Raw genomic sequence first — 27,600 nt, 5'->3', positions numbered from 1 at the left:
TAAGGGGATTATTGCCCTGGATATCTAAATATGAGTAAAATGTATTGGAAGCCTGTGATCATACTATTATTGAGTCATGTCCTCACTGTTTTTTAACTAATACACTATTTAGATCTGTCTAGGAGGCATGGAGTTAATAGATCTTCAGCACATATAGGGCCTGAGTCATTAAGAAAAGTAAGGGGAAAAAAAGGAGTTAATGATCTCTGGGACAAAACCAAGTTACAATGCAAGGGGTGCAAATTAGTTTATTACATGTAGGTTAAATACTGGCTGTTTTTTTCATCTAGCACACAAATACTAGATTGCTTTATTTTTACACTGAAATTTAAAGTTGATCTAGGACATGCCCTACCCCAAATATAAATCTGTCCCAACATTTTAAATTTACCTCCCGTCCTGGTTTTGGCCAGGTGCAAAGTTACTCCTTTTTTATGCTTTGCTTTCCTTAATGTCTCAGGCCCATTGCCCATTGCCTGCAATATAGTCATGGACACAGGAGATACCATATACTATTTCCTGTGTAGATGAGAAACTCAAATTAGAAGCTCAGAAATAATTAGATATGACTAATCCTGTTTCACTAGAAAACAATAGAAAACAATACCATTTTTGTAGATTTATAGGACATTTATCAGTTTCAAGTAGCAATGCTTGTACTTACTTTTTGTAGTTTGGGGATCCAGTATCTGCAGTGCTTGGGACATGGTTTTCCAGAGAAGGTTTTTCCCCTATAATTCTAGCACTATGTCTAAAATATGCAAAGCAATATATAACAAAATACCCATCTTACCCCACACTGCTCCTAAAATTCACATACCAATTAAATTGCTTAGTAGTATTCGAAGAGGGCATTTAGTTATTAAGACAGTGTGTGACATTAAAGCCGAGTAGTAGCAGTTATCTACATTTCCCTTTCTAATTTACAGAAGTTTCTGGATACTTGCTTTCTAGATAATGGATCTTATACCTGTATTTTTCAAAAAGTTCAGTGTAACTGTTACCTCAAATAAAAGTATAGAATGACACCAGGATTCCACCAACCAAGAACTGGATAGGTGAAATTCTATGTGCACCTGTGTAATCGAGACAAACCGCACTAGCAAAGGTAATTTTGCATTGCATTTTATGCAGTTTTGTTTTATAAGTTAGGCCCTGTATGTTCAAAGGGATATTTTAATAAAAAGCTTTTTATTATTACTTTATTTTAGAAGGATTTGTGAGCTATCACTTTTTCAACAGTAGCTTTTTTTCTATCCCAAGATGTGATTTAAACCAACCTGTAAGAAGATTTTGACATGAATGCCGCATAGAAGACTATGATTACAGTTGTTTTTCAGATGAAACAGAGTCGGTGTTGATAAAACATAAATCACTTTCTTTTTAATAAAAATATATTATTTTTTGGAAAGTGTGAAACTAATATTTGTCTGCTATTTGAAATAGAACAAATCTCCTATCTTGTGTAGACTGTTCATCCTTGTCTATATACTTCTAATTCCTGTCAGATTATGATTTAGGACAGGTGAACCAACAAATGCCTGTTAGACACAGCAAAACTTAAATCCGTTTGTCTTCAAACTCCACCCATATGTTTTTAAAAACTCACATTTAATGAGTTCCTTAACTGAATGCCCAACAATCATTGAAAACCAATCTAGATATCTAGAGGGGGGATATTCAGTAATACTTCCCCTACTATAAGTACCCAGCTGCTGTAGAGGTCAACTTTGGATAAGAATAAAGTTTTTAGGTGTAGCATCTATTCAGAATGCCAGATGCTTATTGCCTAACTCCTTCCCACCTCCTAGTAGTAACTTAAATACAAATGTAAATCAAACTCCCGCAACTTCAAGGAGTGAAGTAAGGAAAATATGTTTCATTAAAGCTTTATTAAAATAACAGCAATATGGCATATACTGATCAGCCACAACATTAAAACTACCTGCCTAATATTGCGTAAGACCCCCTTGTGCCTCCAAAACAGCTCTGACCCGTTGAGGCATGGACTTCCAACCTCTGAAGGTATCCTGTGGTATTTGGCACCATGATGTTAGCGGCAGATCCTTAAAGTCCTGTAAGTTGCGGGATGGGGCCTCCATGGCTCAGACTTGTTTTTCCAGCACATCACACAGATGCTCCATTGGGAGTATCTGTGGGATGTGCTGGGACATTTGGAGGCCAAGTCAACACCTTGAACTCTTTGTCATGTTCCTAAAACCATTCCTGAACAATTTTTGTAATGTGGCAGGGCGCATTAGTCTGCTGAAAGAGGCCACTGCCATCAGGGAATACCCTTCCCATGATAGGGTGTACTTGGTTTGCAATAATGTTTAGGTAGGTGGTATGTGTCAAAGTAACATCCCCATAAATGCCAAGATCCAAGCTTCAAGCAGAACATTGCCCAGAGCATCACACTGCCTCCATCGGCTTGCTTCTTTCTTATAGTGCATCATGGTGCCATCTATTCCCCAAGTAAATGATGCACACATAACTGGCTGTCCACATAATGTAAAAGAAAATGTGATTCATCAGACCAGGCCACCTTCTTCCATTGCTTCATGGTCCAGTTTTGGCGCTCATGTGCCCATTGTAGGTGCTTTCGGCAGTGGCCAGTAGTCAGCATGGGCACTCTGACTGGTCTGCGGCTACACAGCCCCATATGCAGCAAGTTGTAATGCTCTGTTTGTTCTGACTCCTTTATATCATAGCCAGCATTAAGATTTTCTGAAATTTGTGCTACAATAGCAGCTTTTGCTGCTTATCGGTGTATATACCAATGATCATCATCATCATCATCATCATCATTTATTTATATAGCGCCACTAATTCCGCAGCGCTGTACAGAGAACCCATTCACATCAGTCCCTGCCCCACTGGAGCTTACAGTCTAAATTCCCTAATATAGACATACACTCACTCACACACAGACAGACAGACAGACAGAGAGGGAGAGACTAGTGTCAATTTTTGATAGCAGCCAATTAACCTACCTGTATGTTTTTGTATATGCTATGATCCTCATAGCATATACATATCAAGTATGCGTGGAATAGAATAATGCAGAAATGTAAATATCTGAAATAGAAATTTTAGTGCCTAGGACAAGAAAGAAATTAGAAACACCCGTGTTGTCAAGTTTAACCAAATTAACCTAACATATTCATTTCCCTGCTCCTCCCTTCACACAGCCCTAATTACAGCCTGTTTAGCTTTCTCACACAGCCCTATTTAGGGCCCTGGATTAACTCCTATATTTCCTATGATTTGCGCCTACAGTAAATCTAAGACCTTGTTTGCAGATTGTTCATAGGGACGTGTATAAATAGAAATTTGTTGGTCTATTATAAATCATATCAGTGACAGCCAGGGTTCCAATGAAATGGATAAAAAAGTTTACATGGTTCCTAGTCAGAAAGTTTCCCTCTGATTTGTCCAGAACTTTGTTTACATCTCTGCGATAAGGTTCTTAAAAACATCTATAGCAGAATGCTGAATACGTGGTCAAATAAGGCTCAGGCTTCAATATGTTACTACTAAGACTAGCATGTAGTCGATATACATCATGTGCTTTTATGTACTATGTAGTGAAATATCACCATAGCATCGGGCCTTCAGATTCTTCCAGTTATTATTTCTATTAGTAATGTTATACTAAATCACTAAATAGCTGAACAACGAAAAATCACCATAAAAACAAAGAGGGTTTCTCGGCAGTCATAATTCCTTCGATATTTTTGTCAAGAAAATGTATAACAGTAAATTACTGCCAGATCAGTCTGTTCTATTTAATATACTTATCTTCTTTGCATTTCAGTACATGCATTTCTTTGTCTCGCATTACATATTTTTTTATATATATATATAAACACACGATAAAGTGAGCAGTAAATATTTGATAAAATACTCATTTAATTTATTCAGGAATTGGTGAACTATATAATAGAGTTATCGCACACCCGTTCAACCTTAAAAATATGTCATATTAAAATACCTATAATGTGTCCCTAGTGGAATTTAGCAAAATAAAAGGATATAATAGTGGATTCTGTTAAAATATGCAGGCACCTCTTAGTCCCTTATCTTCTAAAAATAAAAGAGGAAATAATAAAAGAAGAATTATTGGTTCAGTGAAGTTCTCACAGCTCAGTAAGTCTGTTCTGGGCTTATACAGCTTAATTGACAAGCTCATTATCATTGTGGTTGTGATTAAATGCTCCATTGCCATTTCAAGGATTATAAGAATTCCCGCTGAGCTCCACATTTCAGGAAGAATGTGGAGAGCCGCAATGTTAGAATGATGAACACATACCACAAGTTTGCTTCAAATAAAAAGTCATACTTCTTTCAATCATTGCTACAGTCAGTGGGATATTGTTTTTTATGTATTTACAGTAAAGTACTGTACAGACAACTTTCACAAGGTTAACAATATCCACATTGTTTATAAATATCTGGGAGTATTTGGTCTTAAAAGGGATCAATTAAGAAATTGTGCCCTCAAAAATGAGGGTCCAATTTTGTGTAAACCACAAGTAGAGCCCTATTAGGCCTTGCATCTTGTCCCCGCAATCGCACCGATTTGTGTCACTAACATTGCGCCATTACTTAGGTTTGCATAATAATGATTGGTGCTGGTACTTTGAACTTTAGTGTCCTACTCCAAATCAGGCCTCTGTTGGAATCCAATTTCTTCAGGGACACCAACATCCCAGTAGCAAACATTGAAGGGCTCAGTTTTCAATTAAAAAATAGATTTATACTGCAATGTGCTACAATTGGGCAGGCAATGTTGTTGATTACATAAAGACGGATATATAGATGAAGAAAGCACAAGTATTTGTGACTTAAACCAATGCAGTGGATGTGTTACCCTGTATGAGCTGTTTTACTCTTGATAAAAAGCTCCCCTTCCTTTAGATTGTACGCTCCTTTGAGCAGGGCTCTCCTACCTCCTGTTTCCATCACTTTTAACTGCGCTCTCCAGCTACTCAGCTCACCTCCTCTCAGTCCCTCTGCCCTCTGTCTCCTCTCGCTTCTCTCCGCTCCCCTCAGTGACTCTTAACCCCTCATCCATGCCCACCCTCTTGGGCCATAGTTACCTGCCTGTACTCACTTTTCCCCTCCCTCTCTCTCTTTCTTGCTGTGCCTGAGCCCCCAGAGTTATAGTGCTTACTGTTACTTGTACTGTGCTGTTTCACCCTGTACTGTGCCATTGTTTGTCCGTCTACGGCGCTATGGATACTTTGTGGCGCCCTATAAATAAAAATGAATTATAATAATAATAAAAAAGGTGGTGACAGTAGGCAAAGAGCTACCAGTGACTTCTGCTCTGCAGTCTACAGCTGTTCAGAAACAGGACAAGGAAGTCTGAGGAGAAAGTAAGAAAAGTAGGGAGAGCGGACAGAGTATGGATTCTATATTTGTAAAGCTAGATGCTGATTCTTGTGTTTGTCTAACAGCATGGGCTAATGACATTTTCTGTAACAGCATTGAAAGTAAATGAACCACAAAGCAGTGAATGTTTGACTAGTGCAAGTTCTATGCTTGTGTTTTTGTGACTCAAAGCTCTATTTATTAAAGACGTTGCAAAAAGGTGTTTTGCCAAAGATAGGACTTCTCCCTATTTATCAAGGAATAACCTGTTCTTCTCCGGCGATAAGATTGCAAGGCATGGGGAAGCCTGTTTAACAAGGATCTTTGTGGTAAATGTACCATCGCAATCCCACTTCTGCTGTGGCCATCTAATTTGCTGAATTATGCAAATGTTCCAAGACTGTGCTGACAAAGAGGTAAATCTAATCTTAGCGCTGCATCCAGAATCGCAGAGCAACCCAGTTACTCAGCTGCAACAGTGATATTTTCCTGGTATATCATGGTGATCTGAGGTTTTATATCACAGCAATAAGCAGGAAAAGAAAACCAGCATCTATCGCTAGTTATTAATAATAAATAGGCCTGTTAGTGTGTTAGAAAGTCCTTCTGTGTCAGGAACCTTTGCATAAAATTACTTGGCACTCAGCAAGACAATATTACATTTATTATAGACAATTTTAGTTTATCCCTTTCTCTGATTTTTTAAAAAGAGTGTATGCTTTGTACACTCAAGACCATGTAAAAAAAAGTTAATAAATTGTAACCCAGCAGGTCAGACTATAGCCATTGTGGTAGAATGTATCTTACCAGACCAATGTTTTTCTCTATTGCAGCAGAAAACCTGGATGTCTATACCATAGTTGCCAACTCCCGGAAATTTGTTTCCGGGAGAGGGGGCGAGACTGGAGGGCGGGAGGGGGCGTGACAAGGCCAATCGCGTCATTTTGCCCCCCCCCCTCGAAACCGTAATTTGCGTCGCGGGGGACGGGGCCAAAATGACGCGATTGGCCTCGTCCCGCCCCCTCCCGCCCTCCAAAATGGCGTGATTCACCGAGAATCGTGTCAAATGACGCGATTCTCTGTGAAATCCGGGATGTGGGAGAAATGCCATCTCCCCCGGGAGCCCGGGAGACTGACCCGAATTTCGGGAGTCTCCCGGACTTTCCGGGAGAGTTGGCAAGTATGGTCTATACAGCTACAGTGCTTCACAATGGAGAATAGCTGTATTTCTAAAACCACAGTTTTAAAATAAGATTGTTAAGGTTAGGGGTAGTGGGTACATTAGAGCAATGACAAGTGTACAGCTAATTCCATTCCTAATACTCCATGTGATCACAAGTAAAACCCCAAAATGGTACAAACCCCCAAAGCTGAAGCTATAGCTGACCAAAACCTTATGCATAACAGTAATGAGTAAATTAAGAATGTATAACTTATATTTAAAAATAACATCCCTCACCAGGGATAAAAACAACTGGCTTCAAGGTTGTGATGCTTAGAGAGATAGCAGGGATATAATAATTCATGTGAAACGTGCTGGAGATTAAGATAAGGGAGGACGGAGATTTAGTTGGAGGTGGACTGACGTATGTTCTAAAATGTATTCCACAATTATATTATACTCAAATGAACTGAGCGACAGGAGCAAACAAACTATTAATCTTTTGGTTTTTATTACAAATCTATAGAATTCCATTTTGGACAGTGCATACATTATAGGATCCATAAATGTACAGCTAACTCTAGACCGTGGCTTAGCATAGGTTTTGCTAAATACTTCAGTGGATATTAGAGATTGGAATGTCTGATTACAATCAAAGTCACCATTAAAATCATATGAGCAATCAAATAAATTGTTCTTTTAGTCATTGTTATAATTAGATACAATAATATATAAATGAAAAATCTTTTCTGTAATAAGCCACAGAGCATTAATATGCAATACTAAGGATCAGTATCAAAATCACTTTATTTGCAGATAGCAACTCATGCAGTGGGTATAGCACATGTTTTTTTTGACGGCATAATTGAACACAGAAGAATAGATCTGATGTCACACAAAGAAAATGTAATTACTAAAGATGTGGCAAAAGGGGAGATATCACAGGAAATGAAATAAAGCATTTCAAGGCTGAATAGAAATGTTGGAATTGTTTTTTTCTAGAACACCGCTTCACAGTCTTTAACAAAAGATGATAATGGAAATGTTACCAAGTTATAATTGTTTACCCTTTCTACCTTCACCTGGAAATGAAAAACAAGTTTTGAATTCCCAGGATAGATAATGGGGTTTTATGCATAAATACTGTAGTTACAGCTACGGTTGTGAATTCTCTTTCTCTATATCTATGTTATTTTCTTGTATCCATGAAAGCACATTAATAAATGTAGAAAGAGCAAAAAGAGGAAGAGACAGCGTGATATGATATGATATTGTATTTATATTGGCATGAACACACTTTAATATTATAATCTCCTTACACAAGTAGCAATATCATATCTTATAACCATATAGTTAATAAGGAATAACATAAATCTGACTTCAGATGAAAAGATATTTCAAGATCTACAAAGCTGCAGTGTAAAATGTACCTCTGGACCCTCTGAACTTGTACGTCAGTATAGTGTGAAAATGGTTAGATAACATCCCAAACATGTAACATTTCAGAAAGAGAACACTATGCTATGGCATAGAACAGAGGCGGAACTAGCGAGCTGTGGGCTTTGGTGCAGGGAGACGGGGAGGAGGGAACCGCCAACCCCGACCCTTTGCATCTGCAATGCTGCAGGCCCTATTACCTCTATAGGCCCTGGTGCATGTGCTGCACCAATGGTAGTTCCGCAACTGGCATACTGAGCCTATTCAACCAATCGGCTGATCAGGATGCAGCCTGGGGCACTGGGACTTGGGGGGCGCTGGGACCTGGGGGCACAGTTACAGCAGCATTTAAGTTTTTTTTACTTTTTTTTTTCATCTTGTGCTGTCTCCACAATGCCGCTTTCACCCCTCCCACTCCTCCACGCTGTCGCTCTCTTCCCTCCGCCTCCTCCATGCTGCCACTCCCCCCTTCCCCTCTCCTCACATCCGCTTCTCCCCCATCCTCACTGACTGTCGGGCGTGATGTCATCATCACGTCCCGATGGAGTGAGTGAGGAACTGCGGTGACATGAACTGATAGAAGAGGAACTGCCGACAGAAGAGAAGAGAAGTAGACAGAAGATAGGTAAGTAAAGATTTGTGTTTATGCAGGGACAATGTTCGGGAGGGGGGGGGGGTGTAATGAAGAGAAGTGTGTGCTGAGGAGGGACATTATGTGCTGGGGGGACAGTGTGTGCTGAGGGGGGACGGACAATGTGTGCTGAAGGGGGACAGTGTGTAATAAGGGAGGCAGTGTATGCTGAAGTGGGGGCAGTGTGTAATAAGGGAGGCAGTGTATGCTGAAGTGGGGGCAGTGTGTAATAAGGGAGGCAGTGTATGCTGAAGTGGGGGCAGTGTGTAATAAGGGAGGACAATGTGCGCTGAAGGGGGGCAGGGTGTGCTGTAGGAAGGGCATGGTGTGATAAAGGGCACAGGGTATTGAGAAGGGCAGTGTGATAATGGGTGCAGTGATCTAATGGCTGGGGGGGAAGAGCAAGTGGAAGGTACAGTCAGGTCCATAAATATTGGGACATCGACACAATTCTCATATTTTGGGCTCTATACACCAGCACAATGGATTTGAAATGAAACAAACAAGATGTGCTTTAACTGCAGACTTTCAGCTTTAATTTGAGGGTATTTACATCCAAATCAGGTGAAAAGTGTAGGAATTACAGCGGTTTCTATATGTGCCTCCCACTTTTTAAGGGACCAAAAGTAATGAGACAATCGACTCAAAAGCTATTTCATGGACATGTGTGGGCTATTCCCTCGTTATTTCATCATCAATTAAGCAGGTAAAAGGTCTGGAGTTGATTCTAGGTGTGACATTTGCATTTGGAATCTGTTTCTGTTGACTCTCAATATGAGATCCAAAGAGCTGTCACTATCAGTGAAGCAAGCCATCATTAGGCTGAAAAATCAAAACAAACCCATCAGAGAGATAGCAAAAACATTAGGTGTGGCCAAATCAACTCTTTGGAACATTCTTAAAAAGAAAGAACGCACTGGAGAGCTCAGCAACACCACAAGACTGGGAAGACCACGAAAACAACTGTGGTGGATGACAGAAGAATTTTTTCCCTGGTGAAGAAAAACCCCTTCACAACAGTTGACCAAATCAAGAACACTCTCCAGGAGGTAGGTGTATATGTGTCAAAGTCAACAATCAAGAAAAGACTTCACAAAAGTGAATATAGAGGATTCAAAACAAGATGTATTATTATTATCGTTTATTTGTTTGGCGCCACAAGGTTTCCGCAGCGTCGTACACAGCACAAACAGTAAACTATACAGGGTAAAACAATACAGAACAATAAACACAAAGTACCAGAACTTCAGAAACTCCAGGCAGGCAAATACTGTAAAGACGGAGCGGAAGAACAGGTGTGGAGACAGGAGGGGAGAGGGGCCTCTCTCGGATGTAAACCATTTGTGAGCCACAAAAACAGGAAGACCAGATTAGAGTTTGCCAAACAACATCTAAAAAAGCCATTACAGTTCTGGAACAACAATTCTATGGACAGATGAGACAAAGATAAACTTGTACCAGAGTGATAGGAAGAGAAGAGTTTGGAGAAGGAAAGGAACTGCTCATGATCCAAAACATACCACCTCATCAGTGAAGCATGGTGGTGGTAGTGTCATGGCGTGGGCATGTATGGCTGCCAATGGAACTGGTTCCCTTGTATTTATTGATGATGTGACTGCTGACAAAAGCAGCAGGATGAATTCTGAAGTGTTTTGGGCAATATTATCTGCTCATATTCAGTCAAATGCTTCAGAACTCATTGGACGGCGCTTCACAGTGCAGATGGACAATGACAGGAAGCATACTGCAAAAGCAACCAAAGAGTTTTTTAAGGCTAACAAGTGGAATGTTATGCAACGGCCAAGTCAGTCACCTGACCTGAATCTGATTGAGCATGCATTTCACTTGATGAAGACAAAACTGAAGAACAAGCAGGAACTGAAGAAATTTGCAGTAGAGGCCTGGCAGAGCATCACCAGGGATGAAACCCAGTGTCTGGTGATGTCTATGCATTCCAGACTTCAGGCTGTAATTGACTGCAAAGGATTTGCAACAAAGTATTAAAAAGTGAAAGTTTGATGTAGAATTGTTTAGTTTGTCCCATTACTTTTGGTCCTTTAAAAAGTGGGAGGCACATATAGAAACTGCTGTAATTCCTACACTGTTCACATGATTTGGATGTAAATACCCTCAAATTAGAGCTGAAGGTCTGCAGTTAAAGCACATCTTGTTTGTTTCATTTTAGATCTATTGTGGTGGTGTATAGAGCCCAAAATATAAGGATTGTGTCGATGTCCCAATATTTATGGACCTGACTGTATGTGAGGAGAGCTAAGGTGAATGATGCATTGTCTGGGGGTGTGGAGGGTAGGTGATGAAATAACTTTGGAAGTGGGTTATGAAATTGCTGAGGGAGGCATGAAGATCACTGGTGGTTGAGGAAATGTCTGTTGGGAAGGCATGATCTCTGTATTGTGTGGTGTTCATGAGGATGCTCTCTAAAGAGCCTAACCATTGAGGGTTTGCAATGTTTACACATTCCCAAAACAGAACCCCAACTTTCTAGAAGACAGCTAAACGACAACAAAGCTCATCTAGTAAATCTAGTAGCATGACGCCCACCTCTCCCGCAGGCGCCGGGATACTAACATTGTAAAGTTGGTAAGTATGTATAAACTTCTAATGATTTTTTTGATGAAACGAGTTTGATATCACCTTAACCAGCCTGTCCTTCATTTCTCACAAAATGTGGAGCATAACATGTACTTTTTATGGCCCTGTTCATTTTCTCCAGCTCACCAGATTGCAAATGCTCTGTCTAATTACATGTGGATAAGTGGACATTGTAGTCATGCCTATGTAAGAATCTTCTTCATTCCATGTTACCCATTGTAAAAATGTGTTGGTTGCTATTGCAGTGATGGCGTTATGCTTTGCTCTCAAATTGAAGCCAGGTGAATTTTGGGTAAGGATCGGGTGGGATCCAGTTATAGGATACAGATGAGGGAGCTGTAGCTACATTCATTCTCCACCTGTGACATCACAAAGTAGTGTAAGGGGTTAATTTTAGCAATGACTGATGTGGGAAAGGCCAATTAGTATTGAATGTCCTCCACAGGGACTAGTCCAGACATTTGTCTGGAACCCAGCAGTGGAGTCACTGTGGAATTACAGTTCATCTCCACTCCCCCTCCAATCCCCTAGTCCAGCACCCACCAACATTCAAGAAGGAGAGAGCCAGGGGTTTGCCTGGGGGAATCAGATTCTAGCTTTCATTTATTTAGTACATTCTACAAAGTTACAGCTAGAATCTGATTGGTTGCTATAGGCAACATCTCCACTTTTTCAAACCCGCAGTTTAGTAAATATAGCCCCTGATCTTAACATCATCGAGTCTGACTGGGATTACATGAAGAGACAGAAGAATTTGATCAAGTCTACATTCACAGAAGATCTGTGGTTAGTTCTCCAAGATAAATGTATAAATATGTATCGGTGTCTGAGATTGTGTGTATGGCTGCTGCCAAAATATGGGATGGGAGGAGGGGGGAACCAACCCTCCTAAGTGGGACAATATGCAAGAAATTCCCAAGGTGCCTGAAAAGTAAGATTCTCAATAGTGTTTTAATCAAACTGTCATAGTATAAAAACCACATATATAAGCATATCACAGCTAGCAGTGGATATAGCATAAATCATAGCAAGGTAGATGGTGAGTCAAATGGGATAGTGGGTGTACATAGGGTCCCTATATGTAAATAGACGACTCGTGTACTGTACTCCAAACCTGTCTGTAATAGATGTTACAGGGTAGCCCGGTATACAAATGATAAGTCCTGATGCAGTATATATATACTCTTAAAAGGTAAAGATGTGGTTATTGTCCTTATAGAGATCCAACTAAAAATACTAAAGCAATAGATTACTTAAGCAGAATACAGAGAGTGTCCTCGTAGTCAGTCAATAAAATATTCTTCTGTATGGTGCGTGATGTGTCCATAACGATTGCTTACATGAAAGGCAGAGGCAGGTGGAAAAACAGACTGCGGGTGAGAGTGGCTTGCCCTACTTACAGGTACAGCATCTCCATCTTTCCAAATCTAAGCGTCCTTCCTGGTGTGGTCCGCACTGGTTTCTGTCTCCCAGATGTGTGGTACAATCTCAGCACTCGCGGCCCTTTCGTCAAGCATACGCAAGCGGTGATTGTCTGCCTTGTAAGGATATACTGGGGGGTTCTATTTTGTGATGAGAAATTGAAGGAAATACTGCCAACATAACCAAAATGTATTTACAAAAAGGCAGACAATCTAAGAAACAGACTGGTCAAGAGCAGTCTCACAGCCAGTACCCATAATTCGACGAATTCTTGGCTAGTGGAAAACAATAGTGGATTTTATTATTGTAATAGATGCCTTGCTTGCAAGACAATTTGGAACAAAAGCAATAAACCAGTTATGATCTTCACATCCAACATCACAGGTGAAACATACAATATCAAGACAAAACTATCATGTGATAGTAAGGGAGTCATCTACTTACACTTACTTGAATGCCCATGTGCAAAACCACATATAGGCAGAACTATTCGGAGCCTGCATGTACGTATTTCAGAATACCACAGGAACATTAAAAAGGGGTTTGAGGCACATAAGGATCCCTCATTATTGAATTTTGTAGGAATATGTAAAGTTCAGAATCCCTGGAGGGGAGGAGACTATATCAATCACATATCTAGAGAAGAGAGCAGGTGGATATATAGCCTCAAAACTCTGACACCTAATGGACTTAATATTGAGTATGAGATGGCCCGTTTCCTCTAAACTTCCTTGTGAATTTACATCCTTTTGTAGTGTTCCATTCCTATATTGATCATTTCTCGGATTTCCGGAGTGAGATACAATTACAAATAGGATTTCAATTGTCATGTTATTTTATATGACATCTACACATATCTATACTGGGTAACTTACCCAAACTAGTGCATTTATTTATGGACTTATCTTAATGTTGTTCTCTAATACTATAGATGTGGGCTTTTGGTTAATTGAAGTCTATGACTTGTACCTCTATAATCCATCACTATACTTCTTAAAAAACCTTTGTATGCATGCATTTACAAAACAGCACAGTTTTTTGCTTCAGACAGACCTATGGTACTTATGAGTATGGGGCTTTGTCTAACTACTGTGCCTCTATCAATACCCCATGTAACACTCTTTATTATAAAACAAGGAAGGACACATTCATTCTTCACCTTTGTTAAAACATAATGATTACAGCTGTGACATATTGATAAACCAAATACTGCACAGCTGTTCTGCCCTGAGGAACCAATCACAAACCAGCAGGAACCACATCTCTATTTATAAAAGGAACCCTGGAATACATTTCAACTATCCCTAAGAAGCTAGTTTAGCTGTCGAAACGCATTGGTGTAAACTGTATATATCCTACATTTACTAATTAACCATTCATTTCATCTATTCACCATCTGAAAAATTTAGCTGGCGGCAGTTACAAACTTTTACGGAACTTCACAGCATGCACGACGAAAGGGCCGCGAGTTCTGAGATTGCACCACACATCTGGGAGACAGAAACCAGTGCGGACCACACCAGGAAGGACACTCAGATTTGGAGAGATTGAGATGCTGTACCTGTAAGTAGGGCAAGTCACTCTCACCCACAGTCTGTTTTTCCACCTGCCTCTGCCTTTAATGTAAGCAATCTTTATGGACACATCACGCACCATACAGGAGAATATTTTATTGACCGACAACGAGGACACTGTGTTCTGCCTAAGGAATCTATCGCTTTAGTATTATTTTTCGCATCTCTATTGAGGACATTAACCACATCTTTGCCTTTTGAGGGTGTGTATAATATATATATATATATATATATATATATATATATATATATATATATATATACACACTGCATCAGGACTTATCATTTGTATACCAGCCTACCGTGTAACATCTATCACAGACAGGTTTGGAGTACAGTACTACGAGTCATCTATTTACATATAGGGACCCTATGTACACCCACTATCCCGTTTGAGTCACCATCTACCTTGCTATGATTTATGCTATATCCAATGGTAGCTATGATATGCTTATATACGTAGTTTTTATACTGTGACAGTTTTATTAAAACACTATTGAGAATCTTACTTTTCAGGCACCTTGGGAATTTCTTGCATCTAGTTCTCCAAGAAGTTTGAAACGATCAAATACTGTGTGCAAGTGTACCTAAAAGAATGATGCTGCTCTGAAGGCAGATTGATTTGATTTAGATTTCTCTTCTGTTCATTCACTTTGCATTTTATTAATTGAAAACAAAAATTAAACTACTAACACTTGTATTTTTGAAATCATTCTTACTTTGCAACATTTTTTCCACACCTGCCTAAAAAGTTTGCACAGTAATGTATATATAATTTTAACATTTTGGGATGATATTATATAGAGTCGTGGAATGAGATGTATTTTTATTATCTACTGCATATCTTATTTGTAGTTCTTTTTGCCTTTGGTGTTTCCAGTTTTCTAATTTATAGGGGTGTTATTTAAATTGCAAATTATCTATTATAGCCCATGGTCACAATTACATTTTCTTGTGTTTTTAATAGTTTGAAGAACACTGAAGTTAGTCATTTTGCTTCTTTTCTTTTCAATGTAAACGCAAAGTCAAACATATTAGTTAGCTGCAGACCACATGCCCCCTTCAATGTTGTTGCCTTCGGCACGACACTGAGACAGCTAGAAAATATGGCGAGCAACCATGGGCGCATATGCAAGGCCCATTACTGAACCTGGGATGTCAGTAGCAATCTAAGATTCAAGGAGATCGGCAATAATAACTGATTGACTACCTTCTCTTGAAGATAGCACGGTGTTCAAAATGCACGAGCCATCCAGCACCACATCGTTAAGTGTGTTTAAACATTTTTTTTATAAAAGCAAACGATTTTGTTCCTCTAACCATGGCACTTAGCGGTTAATTGAAACCATCACCCAAATAATTAAAAGTTATTCCCTGTAAAATGGACACATTAACAAAACATGACAGTCAGCCTGGTCATCAAGCAGGGAAAGCTATCCATTCATGACGTAGTTAATTTATCAATGATAAGAGAACTTGTACCTATGTACAGTATTTGGGGATGCTTTTCGTTGCACTTTGTAAAGGACACATTGTATTCTAAGTTTAGTGGTCCTTTAACTGTGCTTACTTCAACTCACTTCATTTTTATTTATCTGCCAATTTCATAATCATCTATACATTTCATTACAAGGGAAAGAAGAAAGCTGATCTATCAATCATTCAGACTTGAACAAGTTTAGTTGAGCACTTTGAACTAAAATTACTATATTAATATATTTTACATAGTGTTTACAATGCTTTGAAACTGTGGACCACCAATAGCTTCTGCCATTGCAATATAATTGGTGCCATATGTTTTTTCAAAAGAAATACAATTTAAATGAAGTTTACTTACTGGAAACATGCACAGAACAAAACAGAAAAACAGCTTCTCAGCTGTTAGATTGTGCTTCCAACATATGGCAATTTGCAATTAATACCACAGCTAAATGATCACTAAAAACAGTGACGCTTACTTAGAATTTCTCTTTTAATCATACCTACTTCCCAAGCACATGAGATGCTTTTTGATTTTAAAACTATTTCACTTTAAGTTATCTGTACATCTGCTGTTATAAGCTGTTCTATAACTTCTTTAGTCCCCTGCACATACAAGTAGTCTCATTTCTGAAATTCTGGAAAAGTAGCTCCTAAGCTTTGTTTTTCAAATAGCTCCTATTTGCTTGCATATACATAGGTTCACACCAACATTCTGGGGACTTCAGGACTGTTCTTACCTCATGTGTCACTATCGTACATTTTAATAAACTAGTAGAAATGCAATACTCAGCCGCTCATTGCTGTGGAGTGCTTGGTGGATTTATCTGGCTGTAGAAGTCGTAGATCTGAATGTCCAGAGTGGTGTGGTTTGGAACATTGCGGGCCGTGGTAATGGATGAATGTAGGAGCAAGATGGTAAACAGTTAATATGCTAGTAATATAGTAACAAGAGAAAGTCAATAAGAAAGTAGTCATATAATATAAATAATGATGGACAATTACATTAAACTAAAAAGTGGTAGAGTAGACAAAGAGGGCCTGATTCATGTTCGGACACAAGTCTATTTACATGCCCTGTCTAGCGTGAAATAGCTCTGCACATCCTCAGAAACTAACCTGAAGCCAATGCAATTGCATGCAAATAATGTCTGAAGGCAAATTATACTTAAGGCTGCCTACGACTTGAGAGGCGGAGGATGGAATGAAGGGACGGATTAACATAGTCCATGTACAGTAAGAGTATGCCAACGCAGGTGCGGCAGATTCAAGTCCTGGATTTATCGTAAGTATGCCTGGTTTCAATCGTATCACTTGCACCAGTTACGATGCAGGTGTAAGTGGGGACTGACATGCCATAGTTTTTGCAATAAAAACTACACGGATGCAAGTCCCTAGCTAGCACAAAACATGGGTATGCAAGGAAGACAGACTTTAAAAACAAATTGTATGTATAGTACACATCAAAAGCATCTTGATTCTTGCATTTAAAATAAAAAAAAGTTAAATATATTTTTTTAAAATCTGTATATAATTTTTTTATTGTGTCCTGATGTGATCTTATATTTATAGACTCTTTGGGGGGAATTCAATTCCCCCCTAAGTACCGCCGCGCTAAAGATTTTAGCGTTATTACGGTACTATCAACCCGGCTTACTGCCAACATCAAAACTACCGTAATAACGGTAATAATGCGCAGGCCGCGTTACTTTTAACAGTAACGTGGCCTATTGAATTCCCCCCTATGTGTATACTGCAGTCTGTTGTGTGTATTCCGTTGCCATATTTGTCTCTCCTACTCGGTCACCCCCCCCCCCCCTCCCAAAGATGACTCATTGTTCTCAACCTTTACAACAAGTTTAAATCCTTACTACATTATTATTGGTTCCCTTTTTATGTTGGAAAAAAATTATTCTTTTATACTTTGGAATTAATTTCAGTTTATACCTCTCAGTCACAATATCACCTCCCAAAATTTTGTGCCCCCCCCCCTCCCCAAAAGCCTCGCACCCTAGGCTGCAGCCTTGACACCCTATTGGATAATCAGGCCCTGGTAATGTGGTTTGGTCTGAGAAGGTTTAATGGAGTGATAATAATAATATAGGTAATAATATTAATAAAAATAATGATGATAATAATTATACAAATAAGAATCATAAAAGATATACTGAGTAATAAATGACATGTTATTAAACTCTCAGAGGTAGTCAGTTGTGTGAATGCAAATGGTAGTTTAATACACTCCACAGAATGTAAATATATATTATAAGTAAAATGTTTAAGCATTTCATGCATTAGTAAAATTGTTGAAATATTGCAATGATGTAAATGTTGAAAAGCGATGTATGTAAAATAACTATAATGAATATTTTGTGACTCAGGTGGCAATACTGATCATTCTTATTACTTCTTTTGATTGCAGGTAATTTGGTAGTTTTTGCTAATATTGATTTCTATTCTTCAAATAATATTACTCTATATTTATATACCGCCAACATATTACCCACCACTGTACAGACAGAATACTTATTTATTCCCTTAGGTTCCTCTTCTAATGGAGTTTGTAACATATTTTTCCCACAGAGGCACACAAATACACACACACACACTAGGGACAATTTAGGTGGGAGCCAAATAAGCTACTACTATGCTTTTGGACCATTGGAAGCAACTAGAGCTCCCAGAGTAAAGCAACACGTCTATGGCAAGAACATAAAAGGTTCATGCAGAGTATGAGACACATAACGAAAAGAAAAGAAAATCAAATTTGTATTGCTGCCCAATTGTTGAATAATTGCTTTTTAATACATATGATTATGTGTAAATCTCCCATTAAATCATATCCAAAATATATTTGCTTAATGGCATTGGATTCATTGTACTGCAATACGTTTGCTTGCTGTGTCTCTAATGCCACTGTTATTATATCTGCTTTGAATAGAAGTGATATTTATGAGGTGAATATATTGAAACTGATAATTGACAATTTAATCTCTTACATAACATGGATTATGTATAGTTAAAATTAACAATGCTGTCCACTTTATTTGGTCTAATGTAAATACTTTAAAGAGAGTTTTCCATAGTTCTTATTGTGCAATTTTTTTACATTGTTAATTTAATGCACAGGTTTATCAAAATATTAATGCAAATTTTCATTTTGAAACAATCATTTAAGACCTTCAGTGATGAGTGAATGTTGCAGCTCATCATTTTTTACACTTCTTTATTATTTTAAAGGTCCTAAAAGTTTGCTAAATATGTTTGATGTTTGAAACGGAGCCAGAAGTAGAGTTAGGCTGAGTACACGCTACAGAGAATTTCTCCTGATGCAATATATTTAACAATTTTAGCAACGACTGAACGTCCCGATCAGCATGCTGATTCATGTAGACGCTATACACGTTTTACACGATTTACCTTCATATCTGTGCTCTTCATCTGCCATAACTATCTGCTGAACAGATCATGCCTCTGTAAACTCCATAGAGATCTATGGACACTGCTGGTTGTAAGTATATACACACTGCAGAATTTGCCTGACATCATTCCATTGTTTATAGAGATTTTTAGTCCAGTTATAAAATCAAATGAAACGATACAATGTGCTCTGGTAAGAATAAAACATGATCATGGGAGTGTACACACTAATACAATATTGGACCAAACAGTCGTTTATCGTCGTGAATGGCGCGATAATCTGGTAAAAAAAACTGTAGTGTGTACCCAGCTTCACATGTTTTTTTCCGATGGTAGTCATTATCACGAAGCTGACAAGGAATAGCCAGACATGATTAGACCGTAGGTGACATGTACGACAGCGTGATCATTTCCGATGAATGAACATCCCAGCAGCCTGTAAAATGTTCTTTAGAAAGCCTAGAACATTGTACAGCCAGCGCCTCCTTAAATTACCAGCTTAACAGCTCAAATGAAAGTGGGGAGCTTGAAACTGACGTCATTGCAGGCTGCCGGGATGTTTATTCACTGGAACCGTTTAAAGTCTTCTTTTCAAGCTGTCACTATTACCACGCTGACCTGCATGTCACCTTCGGTCTAATCATGTTGGGCTATTTCATGTCGGTGTTGTCAGCTTCGTGATAAGGTACCCAACCCGTTTTTTTCCACTCAGATATTATTTATTCCGATTGTGTTCTATAGCCAAGATAAAAGGTTTAGTGGACAAAGGACACCCCATATATTTAATAAACATTTATACACAGGCTAATAAGTCTATGGATGTTGTCTGGGATTGAAGAAGCCACAGGAGTCTCGGAGGACTGAATTTGGGCCGTCATTTGCCACTTGGGAAGCCCAGAACTAGAAACTTCTGTTCTATTAACTCCCATAACAACAAAGTATAACTAATTTTATATAGATCCGTTCAAATCTTTATGGCTTACATACATTCAAAATGCTTAACAACTGTGTAGAAACTGCATAGAAAACAAATACAAGTGTGTTACTGCGTAATGTGGTATTTTTCACAAAGATTTGCCAAGTTTTTTTTATTCAACGTATTGCAGTCCTGTTGAAAGCAAGAAAAGCAAATCTAGAATTTAACACATTTTTGTGAAGTTCTGGCGGTAAGTTTACTAAATTGCGGGTTTTAAAAAGTGGAGATGCTCCCTATAGCAACCAATCAGATTCGAGTTACCATTCTACAAAATGACAGCTAGAATCTGATTGGTTGCTATAGGCAACATCTCCACTTTTTCAAGCCCGCAGTTTAGTAAATATACCCCTTGGTGTGTTCAAAAAAGGAACATGCCCTTAAACCTGTGTCATGCAACATGATTGCTTTTCAGGGCCTTAAATGTGGCACTTGGACACTCAATAAGGCTACATTTCAATCATTAACATATTTTGTATTTTTTAGTTTATTATCTGACTGTTTGACCTTTGATCATGTGACTATGGAGACACTATAAACGAATGCTTATGTACTGGACTTGCACTTACCTCGACAAAATTACACATATTTGGCTGAAATGTGTTGGATAAGTGCAGGTGAAGTACTGCAGATATACCTACCCAGGAAATTTACATCTAGGAAGGCTGTGGGCTATCATCTTTTTCCTGAGACTGTATCACTATTTGTTGTGATATGCCTATCATCTATTCCTATCTGGTAGGAGTACCTGTGTCTCATTTAATTTTGAAGATTTTATATCTAGTGTATTTTAAATAAAGGAATTTATTTTTATATTAAACCTATTACACTAGATGTTTTTTCTTAATATCCTTTGGGCTGCTGCTAATTTAGGAGGAAATTCGTTTTCATGACATCATTTTAATGAAGATCATAAAGAACCTCTCTATATGCAGAATTCACGACTTCCCAGAGTAAGCATTATACCTAAAGGGGAAACACTTTGCTGGAAGGTGTATCATTGGTCTGACTTCTATGAGGGCACAATCACAAGCTGTTGTTCTATAAGTTTTAAACATTGAATTCGATTACTTTTCCTGTGTTATCTAGGATTGTAGACATAATTACATTCTCTATAGAGTATTGCACTATTATTTGTGTATTTTTTATATTTTTTTACATTTTACAGACCCCTCTTGGAAGCAGCATCCTATGCACTTCTAAAATATTAATATTATCACACTAAATATTTTTATACGTTTATGTGAAAAAGGTAGCGCCTGAATATTTCTTGTTATCCACTTTTGTTCTTATTTTATTGACCTATTTGTGTGAGGTTATATCAAGAATAATTCTAGCAGCAGCCCCAGTGGAGCGCTGTAAAGATCTTATATTTTGCTTTTTGGTCTGCATATTGCAACTATAGAGCAGCATTTGGAATTTTAAAGGCAAGGTGGCACCTACTTACATTATTTATACATTTTTACAAGACCTTAGCAGCTGATTAAGCCATAAAAAAAAATGAAAAAAAAAACCCCTGCGCTCAATCACTTGGGGAGAGTGAATAGCAGCGGTTATAAGGAGACTGTAACTCCAATATGGAATATAAAAGTATATGAAAATACACTGCTATTTGCCCTACTCCCAGTGAATGACAAATTTGCATTAATTGATGATTTTTTTTAATGGATGAGCAAAAATATTGTTAATTAATACGCAAGTCAAATAAATTAACTGTAACATCAAGCTGCTGATTTAATTATATAAAACAATTTTATTTTATTAAATGACCTGATGGGGACTGTAGTGCTCCAGGTTCCAGTATTGTGCAGTGTCTCTAGAAACTATTTGAAAATCTTGGAAACTCTGAATAGTGTGAAGTCAACATTATCCCATTACAGTACAGGCTAAGTGAATGCACCAGACTAGTAAGTTAATATCAGAGGGTTCATATACTAATGACCAGGACAGCAGTAGTACTTCAGCCTATTGCATGTTGCTTGGGTCTAGGATGTCTGTTGCCCACCACAGTCTAAAACCAACAAATGTCATATATGATTTTCATATCCCATAACTTGATTGTTTTTAAAAAATGGGTGTTCAAAAAAGTCATGTTCTGTAATATCTCTGCATATACATTAATGTAAATGAGAAAATCACAGTCATAGAACGTTTGGATTTTCTCAAGAATTCAAAGAAATAAAAACATAAGACATAAATTGTGATAAAATTGTCCCTTAGACAAACAATTTGCTCCATGATGAAATTTCCTGCGGAGGAGATTGGGGGTAATGCACCAGCTGAATTCCTTGGGACAGGATGATGCACTACAACACTAATAGTTGTAGGGGGCCCTACAACACTAATAGAGTATTAAGAGAAAAGGCCTTTTGTTTAACACAGCAGCCTGGTTGGCTCTTCTTTCAATGATATCCAGAAATAGAGAATGTATTTGTAAGAAATGGCATAACATTGAAAATGGCAACTTGGCACCCACGGCACTGCATTGTGATCTATTAGCAGTGTCCACTCACATACAGGGTATATTGGCAGATTGTTATAATGGTGAGCGGCCCGAGAGTGCTTGGTGATCAGTGCATGCACTATGCCTTTGTCTCAAGTACAAGTGCTCCATGTAAACAGTACAACACTCTTCATTACAGTCTGCCTTTTTACACCTCAGTTTGCTTAAACTTGATTGGTTCATGATGATGCTGAGATTTTATTGTCTGTAGAAATCCAAAATGTTTACGTTACCTGCTTCAGCTTTTTCAAGTCTTCATCAAGCTCTAGATTGTCCAAGATAACCGCCACAAATAAACTGAGTAAAATCTAAAAAAAAATGTATAAAACAGTTATTTTTTCAAAATGTATGCATATCAGTGACACAAAGACACGCTGCTTATAGGAACAAATGTTACATCTATATAAAGATTACGTTTATTTACATGATTTATTTTGCAAAGCTATAGTGCATTTTCCATTTGCAGTATGCAGTGGAGATATCTACTGTGTTAAGAATTTATTAGCACTGTAACAGCCATCTCTGACTGGCATAAAGAAAAATGACCTCCCCTACAAAATACAGATAATACCAAACATCTTACATTATGTCAAACTTGAAACTTTACATGGATGGATGAAGCAGTGGTGACAGCAGTCAAGAAAATCAAATGGTTACGGATTAAGAGGGGAATCCATGCTATACTGTTGAAGGTGTCCTGTCAAATAGGTGAAATATCGTGTACATTTTGAGGTTATGAAATAAGCAAGTAAGTTTTTGAAAAATGATGAAGTTTAGGCCTCATATGCACTGGAGTTTGTTTTGCATTTGCAAAAGTAAGTACAAATGCCAAGAACTCTGTTACAACTATCCAAACGAGTAACAATGTGTTTATGGGGTCATTGGAAACACACACACACCCCTAAAATACATAAAATGACAGTAATTTATGTAATCACAAATGCTGTACTGGGTGTGTGCTGGTCTGACACATGTGCAGTGAGGCCCCAATCTTAGCAGAGCAGAGTGGGGGCCCCGAAGGTTGGAAATTTATTGCCGCGCCCTCCTCCAGATTTTCTTATAGGGAGCGGAGATGCAGTGTCTAATGCCAATTATCATAGTAATCTTATCAAAAGGCTTACACTACAGTCATGGGCAAAAGTTTTGAGAATGACACAAGTATTGGTTTTCACAAAGTTTGCAGCTTCAGGTGTTGCTATGTTATACTGAAGTAAAATTACAAGCATTTCATAAGTATCAAAGGCTTTTATTGACAATTACATTAAGTTTATGCAAAGAGTCAATATTTGCAGTGTTGACCCTTCTTTTTAAAGACCTCTGCAACTCGCCCTGGCATGCTGTCAATCAACTTCTGGGAGACATATTGTTGTTCCTACATGATCCCATAACCCATATCGTATATATTAGGATCTTAAAATCCCCCAATTGGTATTAATGGGGTATATAAGTTAAGTAATACATAGATCAATAATAAATTACGGGTGCACTGGTATCAGTTCGACCTTCGCTGTTTAATCAGTAATCATTCCCGCCCATAATTGGTCTATTATATTGCAGGGGTCGCTCCTTAGTAATCTGATAACTTATATTATATGTATCAGCACCCCCAAGTAGTCTGATGACTTATATTGTATGTATGAAAACCCAATAGTATCTCTCAGTCAGTGACCGTGAGGCATATGAGTTTGACTGTTAGACAATTAGCGAAATGTACGTCAGGTTTTAGGAAGGGAGTTCATGCCTCAAGCTTAGCAGTTAGACTCTTACAACTCAGGAAAGCTGATCTCCTTGTTTATTTTGAAATGAGATGTACCTTAAGTGAATGTTACTTTAGGGAATATGTTCTAAACTAATTAATGGAGTTAGACCAACAGAAAAATATAGACCTCCATGATTAAAACAATTTATATTGAGGAGTCTGCACTATGAATCTTATTTATTTCAATGTTCTTACCACATACTTATGATATATCAACCCTGCATCTGTGATGGATCCTGTATATATTAACAGTTAACAGTCAAGCTCATGTGCCCCACGGTCACTGACTGAGAGATACTATCGGGGTTTGATACATACAATATAAGTAATCAGACTACTTGGGGGTGCTGAAATATATGATATAAGTTATCAGATTACTAAGGAATGACCCCTGCAATATAATAGACCAATTACGGGCGGGAATGATTACTGATTAAACAGTGAAGGTCGAACAGATACCAGTGCACCCGTTAATCTATTATTGATCCATGTATTACTTAACTTATATACTCCATTAATACCAACATTTTAAGATCCTGATATATACGATTTGCGTTATGGTATCATGTAGGAACGACTCTTATTAGCACAGTAGACTATTCACAGACAGTATATCTACCGATCAAGCAACACATCTTTATTGGTTACATTTGGTATCTATTTTGGATAAACTAATTATATCAATATTTATAATAACTGTTTCATCCAGAACTTTACTCTATCAATGTTGAGGTCCTTTAGTATTTATATAGAACCATCCAGATCAAGTATTATTCACAACATATACCATGCTTTACTTTACATCCTTATAATTGATCGTATTAGGGATGGAGCCTTATGTATTATATGTCTTTATATTTATACCTTCATATATCTAAGCTTGTTCCATACTCCGAATTTTTAATATTTTGCTTTTTATTTATTTGCTAATATATACCAATTAAACTTTTATGTGTGGTGTAGTTTTTTCAAATCCACCATCAGGCACTTTATGGATTAATGGAGAGGGTCCTTACTTTACTTGATTTATATATGTTATATTTCAGGTGTGCCTTCCGCAAGTAGTAGTCTTCTCTTTTTCAGTTATTACGATTATATACTACAGGAAGCAGCACCCTTTGGGGCTTATTTCAATATCATCTAATTTACAAGTGTTATTTTGACACTAGTTACATATTATTTTACCATCTGAGCTTGATTACAAGATATGTTCAATATATTGGCTCGTCTCGAAGACATTTTCTTGTGCGGAAGATAATCTTACTGCCTCTATCAGGAGTCAATATATACCTAGGGGAGGGACAGCAAGCTTTTCACATCTTAAATGTCAATCAATTGAACTTATTCTGGTTGATAATACATAATAATTTGGTGGAGAAAAGATGAGATGAAGTATCAAAGGAATTTGTAAATAATATTGATTTTTCAATTGGTAAAACATTTTCTTATTGGTTTACCTCTGTGAACATAATTTATTATGTAGATATAACAGATTATTTTATAATACCAAATTAATCTTGTTACCAAAAGAGTGCTTTATTATTTCTGTAGTATCACATTTATTTGACACAACTGATTTTGCTATGAATGGTATCCTGCTGCACTAAACTGTGTTTATGCCAATAAAAAAGTGTAACTGTACATAAAGCCTTATGAAGTTACAAAGCAGGAAGAACAGTCTTTTCCCTGCCCTACTGCATTCATTTCAGTTCCTTAATGACCTTCAGCTAGTGGCAACTGTAGTGGGCATATATAAACTAAAGACAGGAAATCTGGTTTTCTATATCAATGAAAATATTTTATCAAACATTATTGCTTCTAGTAAGTCCCTGTGGCATTTGTAATTATCAGGATAGCTTACTGTGTAACCTATTTTATACTAGTAAGGCCTCTCTGCTCCGGTTAGAAATCTCTATTTACAAGACGGATCTACTAGGGTACAACAGTCACAGTCATCTAGAGTACAGCAGTTCCTGTTTGATTGTCTGGTATGGATCTTGGATTGTTCTCACTTCAAAGCCCTGACCTCATCTTATTTGGACCTTTGCAGGTGAAATCTACTCTACCATGATTTCCCAGTTCTGCAATACTGAGGTTTCTACTGCTGGTTATCTGACTTGGGGACTTTCTATGCAGCAGCATAACTGAAGGTATTATAACATGTGGAATTCCTAATACCAATTCTGCTATAAATACACATGAAACTATAGTCAAAATAAAGACTTCTAAAAATTCAGTTATGGATTATACGTTTTTCACCTCTTAATAGGTTAATTCAAACCATTCTGCAAATTTCCAGAGCTTGAATGGCGTTTACAGTCGGTAAACAAGGAGTATTTATAAATGTGAAAAAGAGCTGTTCTGCAAAATATAAAGTTTGCAGTTCTGTATGGTATAACTTTATAAGTCATGTAATTCGATTACCACGAGAAAGAAAAACACATAGCACAGGTGAATAAGTATTGGATAACTAAATGAGGGGGCAAATCAAAATTGCTAAACAATAAAAAAAATCATTAAAATGCTTAACACCTGATATCCTTACTTTCCTTAACCCCTCAACACTTGTTTAACTACTTTGAATAATTCCCACAAGACATGAGCGTGGCAAAATTAAAAGAAGTTTATTTGAAAATATGGTGATGGAGAAACAGAGCAGTCAGTACGACATCCTCCAGGCAACCAGGATGTCCTAGCATCAACCATGGGACATCCGCAAACAGGGGGATAACCAGAACACACCCCGGGAGCACATATCTACCTCTTACTGGGACCATCCATCCCGGGCACTACAGAACCCGCACACCTTCTGGGCTAAAAGGAACGCAACCAAAAGTCGACCCACAGGGGTGGTACTTGGACAGAGACTATAGCCGGCTCAATTGAAGAGAGGCGGGTTAAGCGCACCCACTGCTGTAACGTGCGCACCAACCACTGGCGATCAACTGCACTGCATTCCGGCAACTCGCCATCCATGATCTCCACCAGCAATGCCAGACATACCAGGACTAGACTCCATCACCATAGAACAGCCTGACCATCCATAACAGGCACCTGACTTCAGCCAACCAGGGAGGTTGGGAAACATCCTGAACTCAAGAGAATGCTTTATTCTCCGCCCATCCCACTTATGGACTATGTATGACCCTCCCCTGTGCCATCAGCTGGGCGTACTCCTCCTTCGTTAAACCATTGACCATAGAGGACTAACTACAGTTTAGTGATCCAGCCTCAGATTTTAATTTCTTTCA

General features: G+C 38.0%; 1 protein-coding gene across 3 annotated transcripts in view; it reads right to left on the bottom strand.

The window, feature by feature from the left end:
* The window catches only part of NALCN (sodium leak channel, non-selective), a 431,975-nt gene that overhangs the window by 106,785 nt on the left and 297,590 nt on the right, over positions 1–27,600 (bottom strand). For all 3 annotated transcript variants that reach the window (XM_075199955.1, XM_075199956.1, XM_075199957.1), the window contains one exon: positions 22,824–22,898. In XM_075199955.1, the coding sequence (XP_075056056.1) occupies positions 22,824–22,898 (75 nt within the window). The remainder of the gene's footprint in view (positions 1–22,823; positions 22,899–27,600) is intronic.

The sequence above is a fragment of the Mixophyes fleayi genome, chromosome 2 (genome assembly GCF_038048845.1).
Source record: "Mixophyes fleayi isolate aMixFle1 chromosome 2, aMixFle1.hap1, whole genome shotgun sequence".
NCBI classification, from domain to species: Eukaryota; Metazoa; Chordata; class Amphibia; order Anura; family Limnodynastidae; genus Mixophyes; species Mixophyes fleayi.
This window is presented reverse-complemented; position numbering and strand designations above follow the sequence as displayed.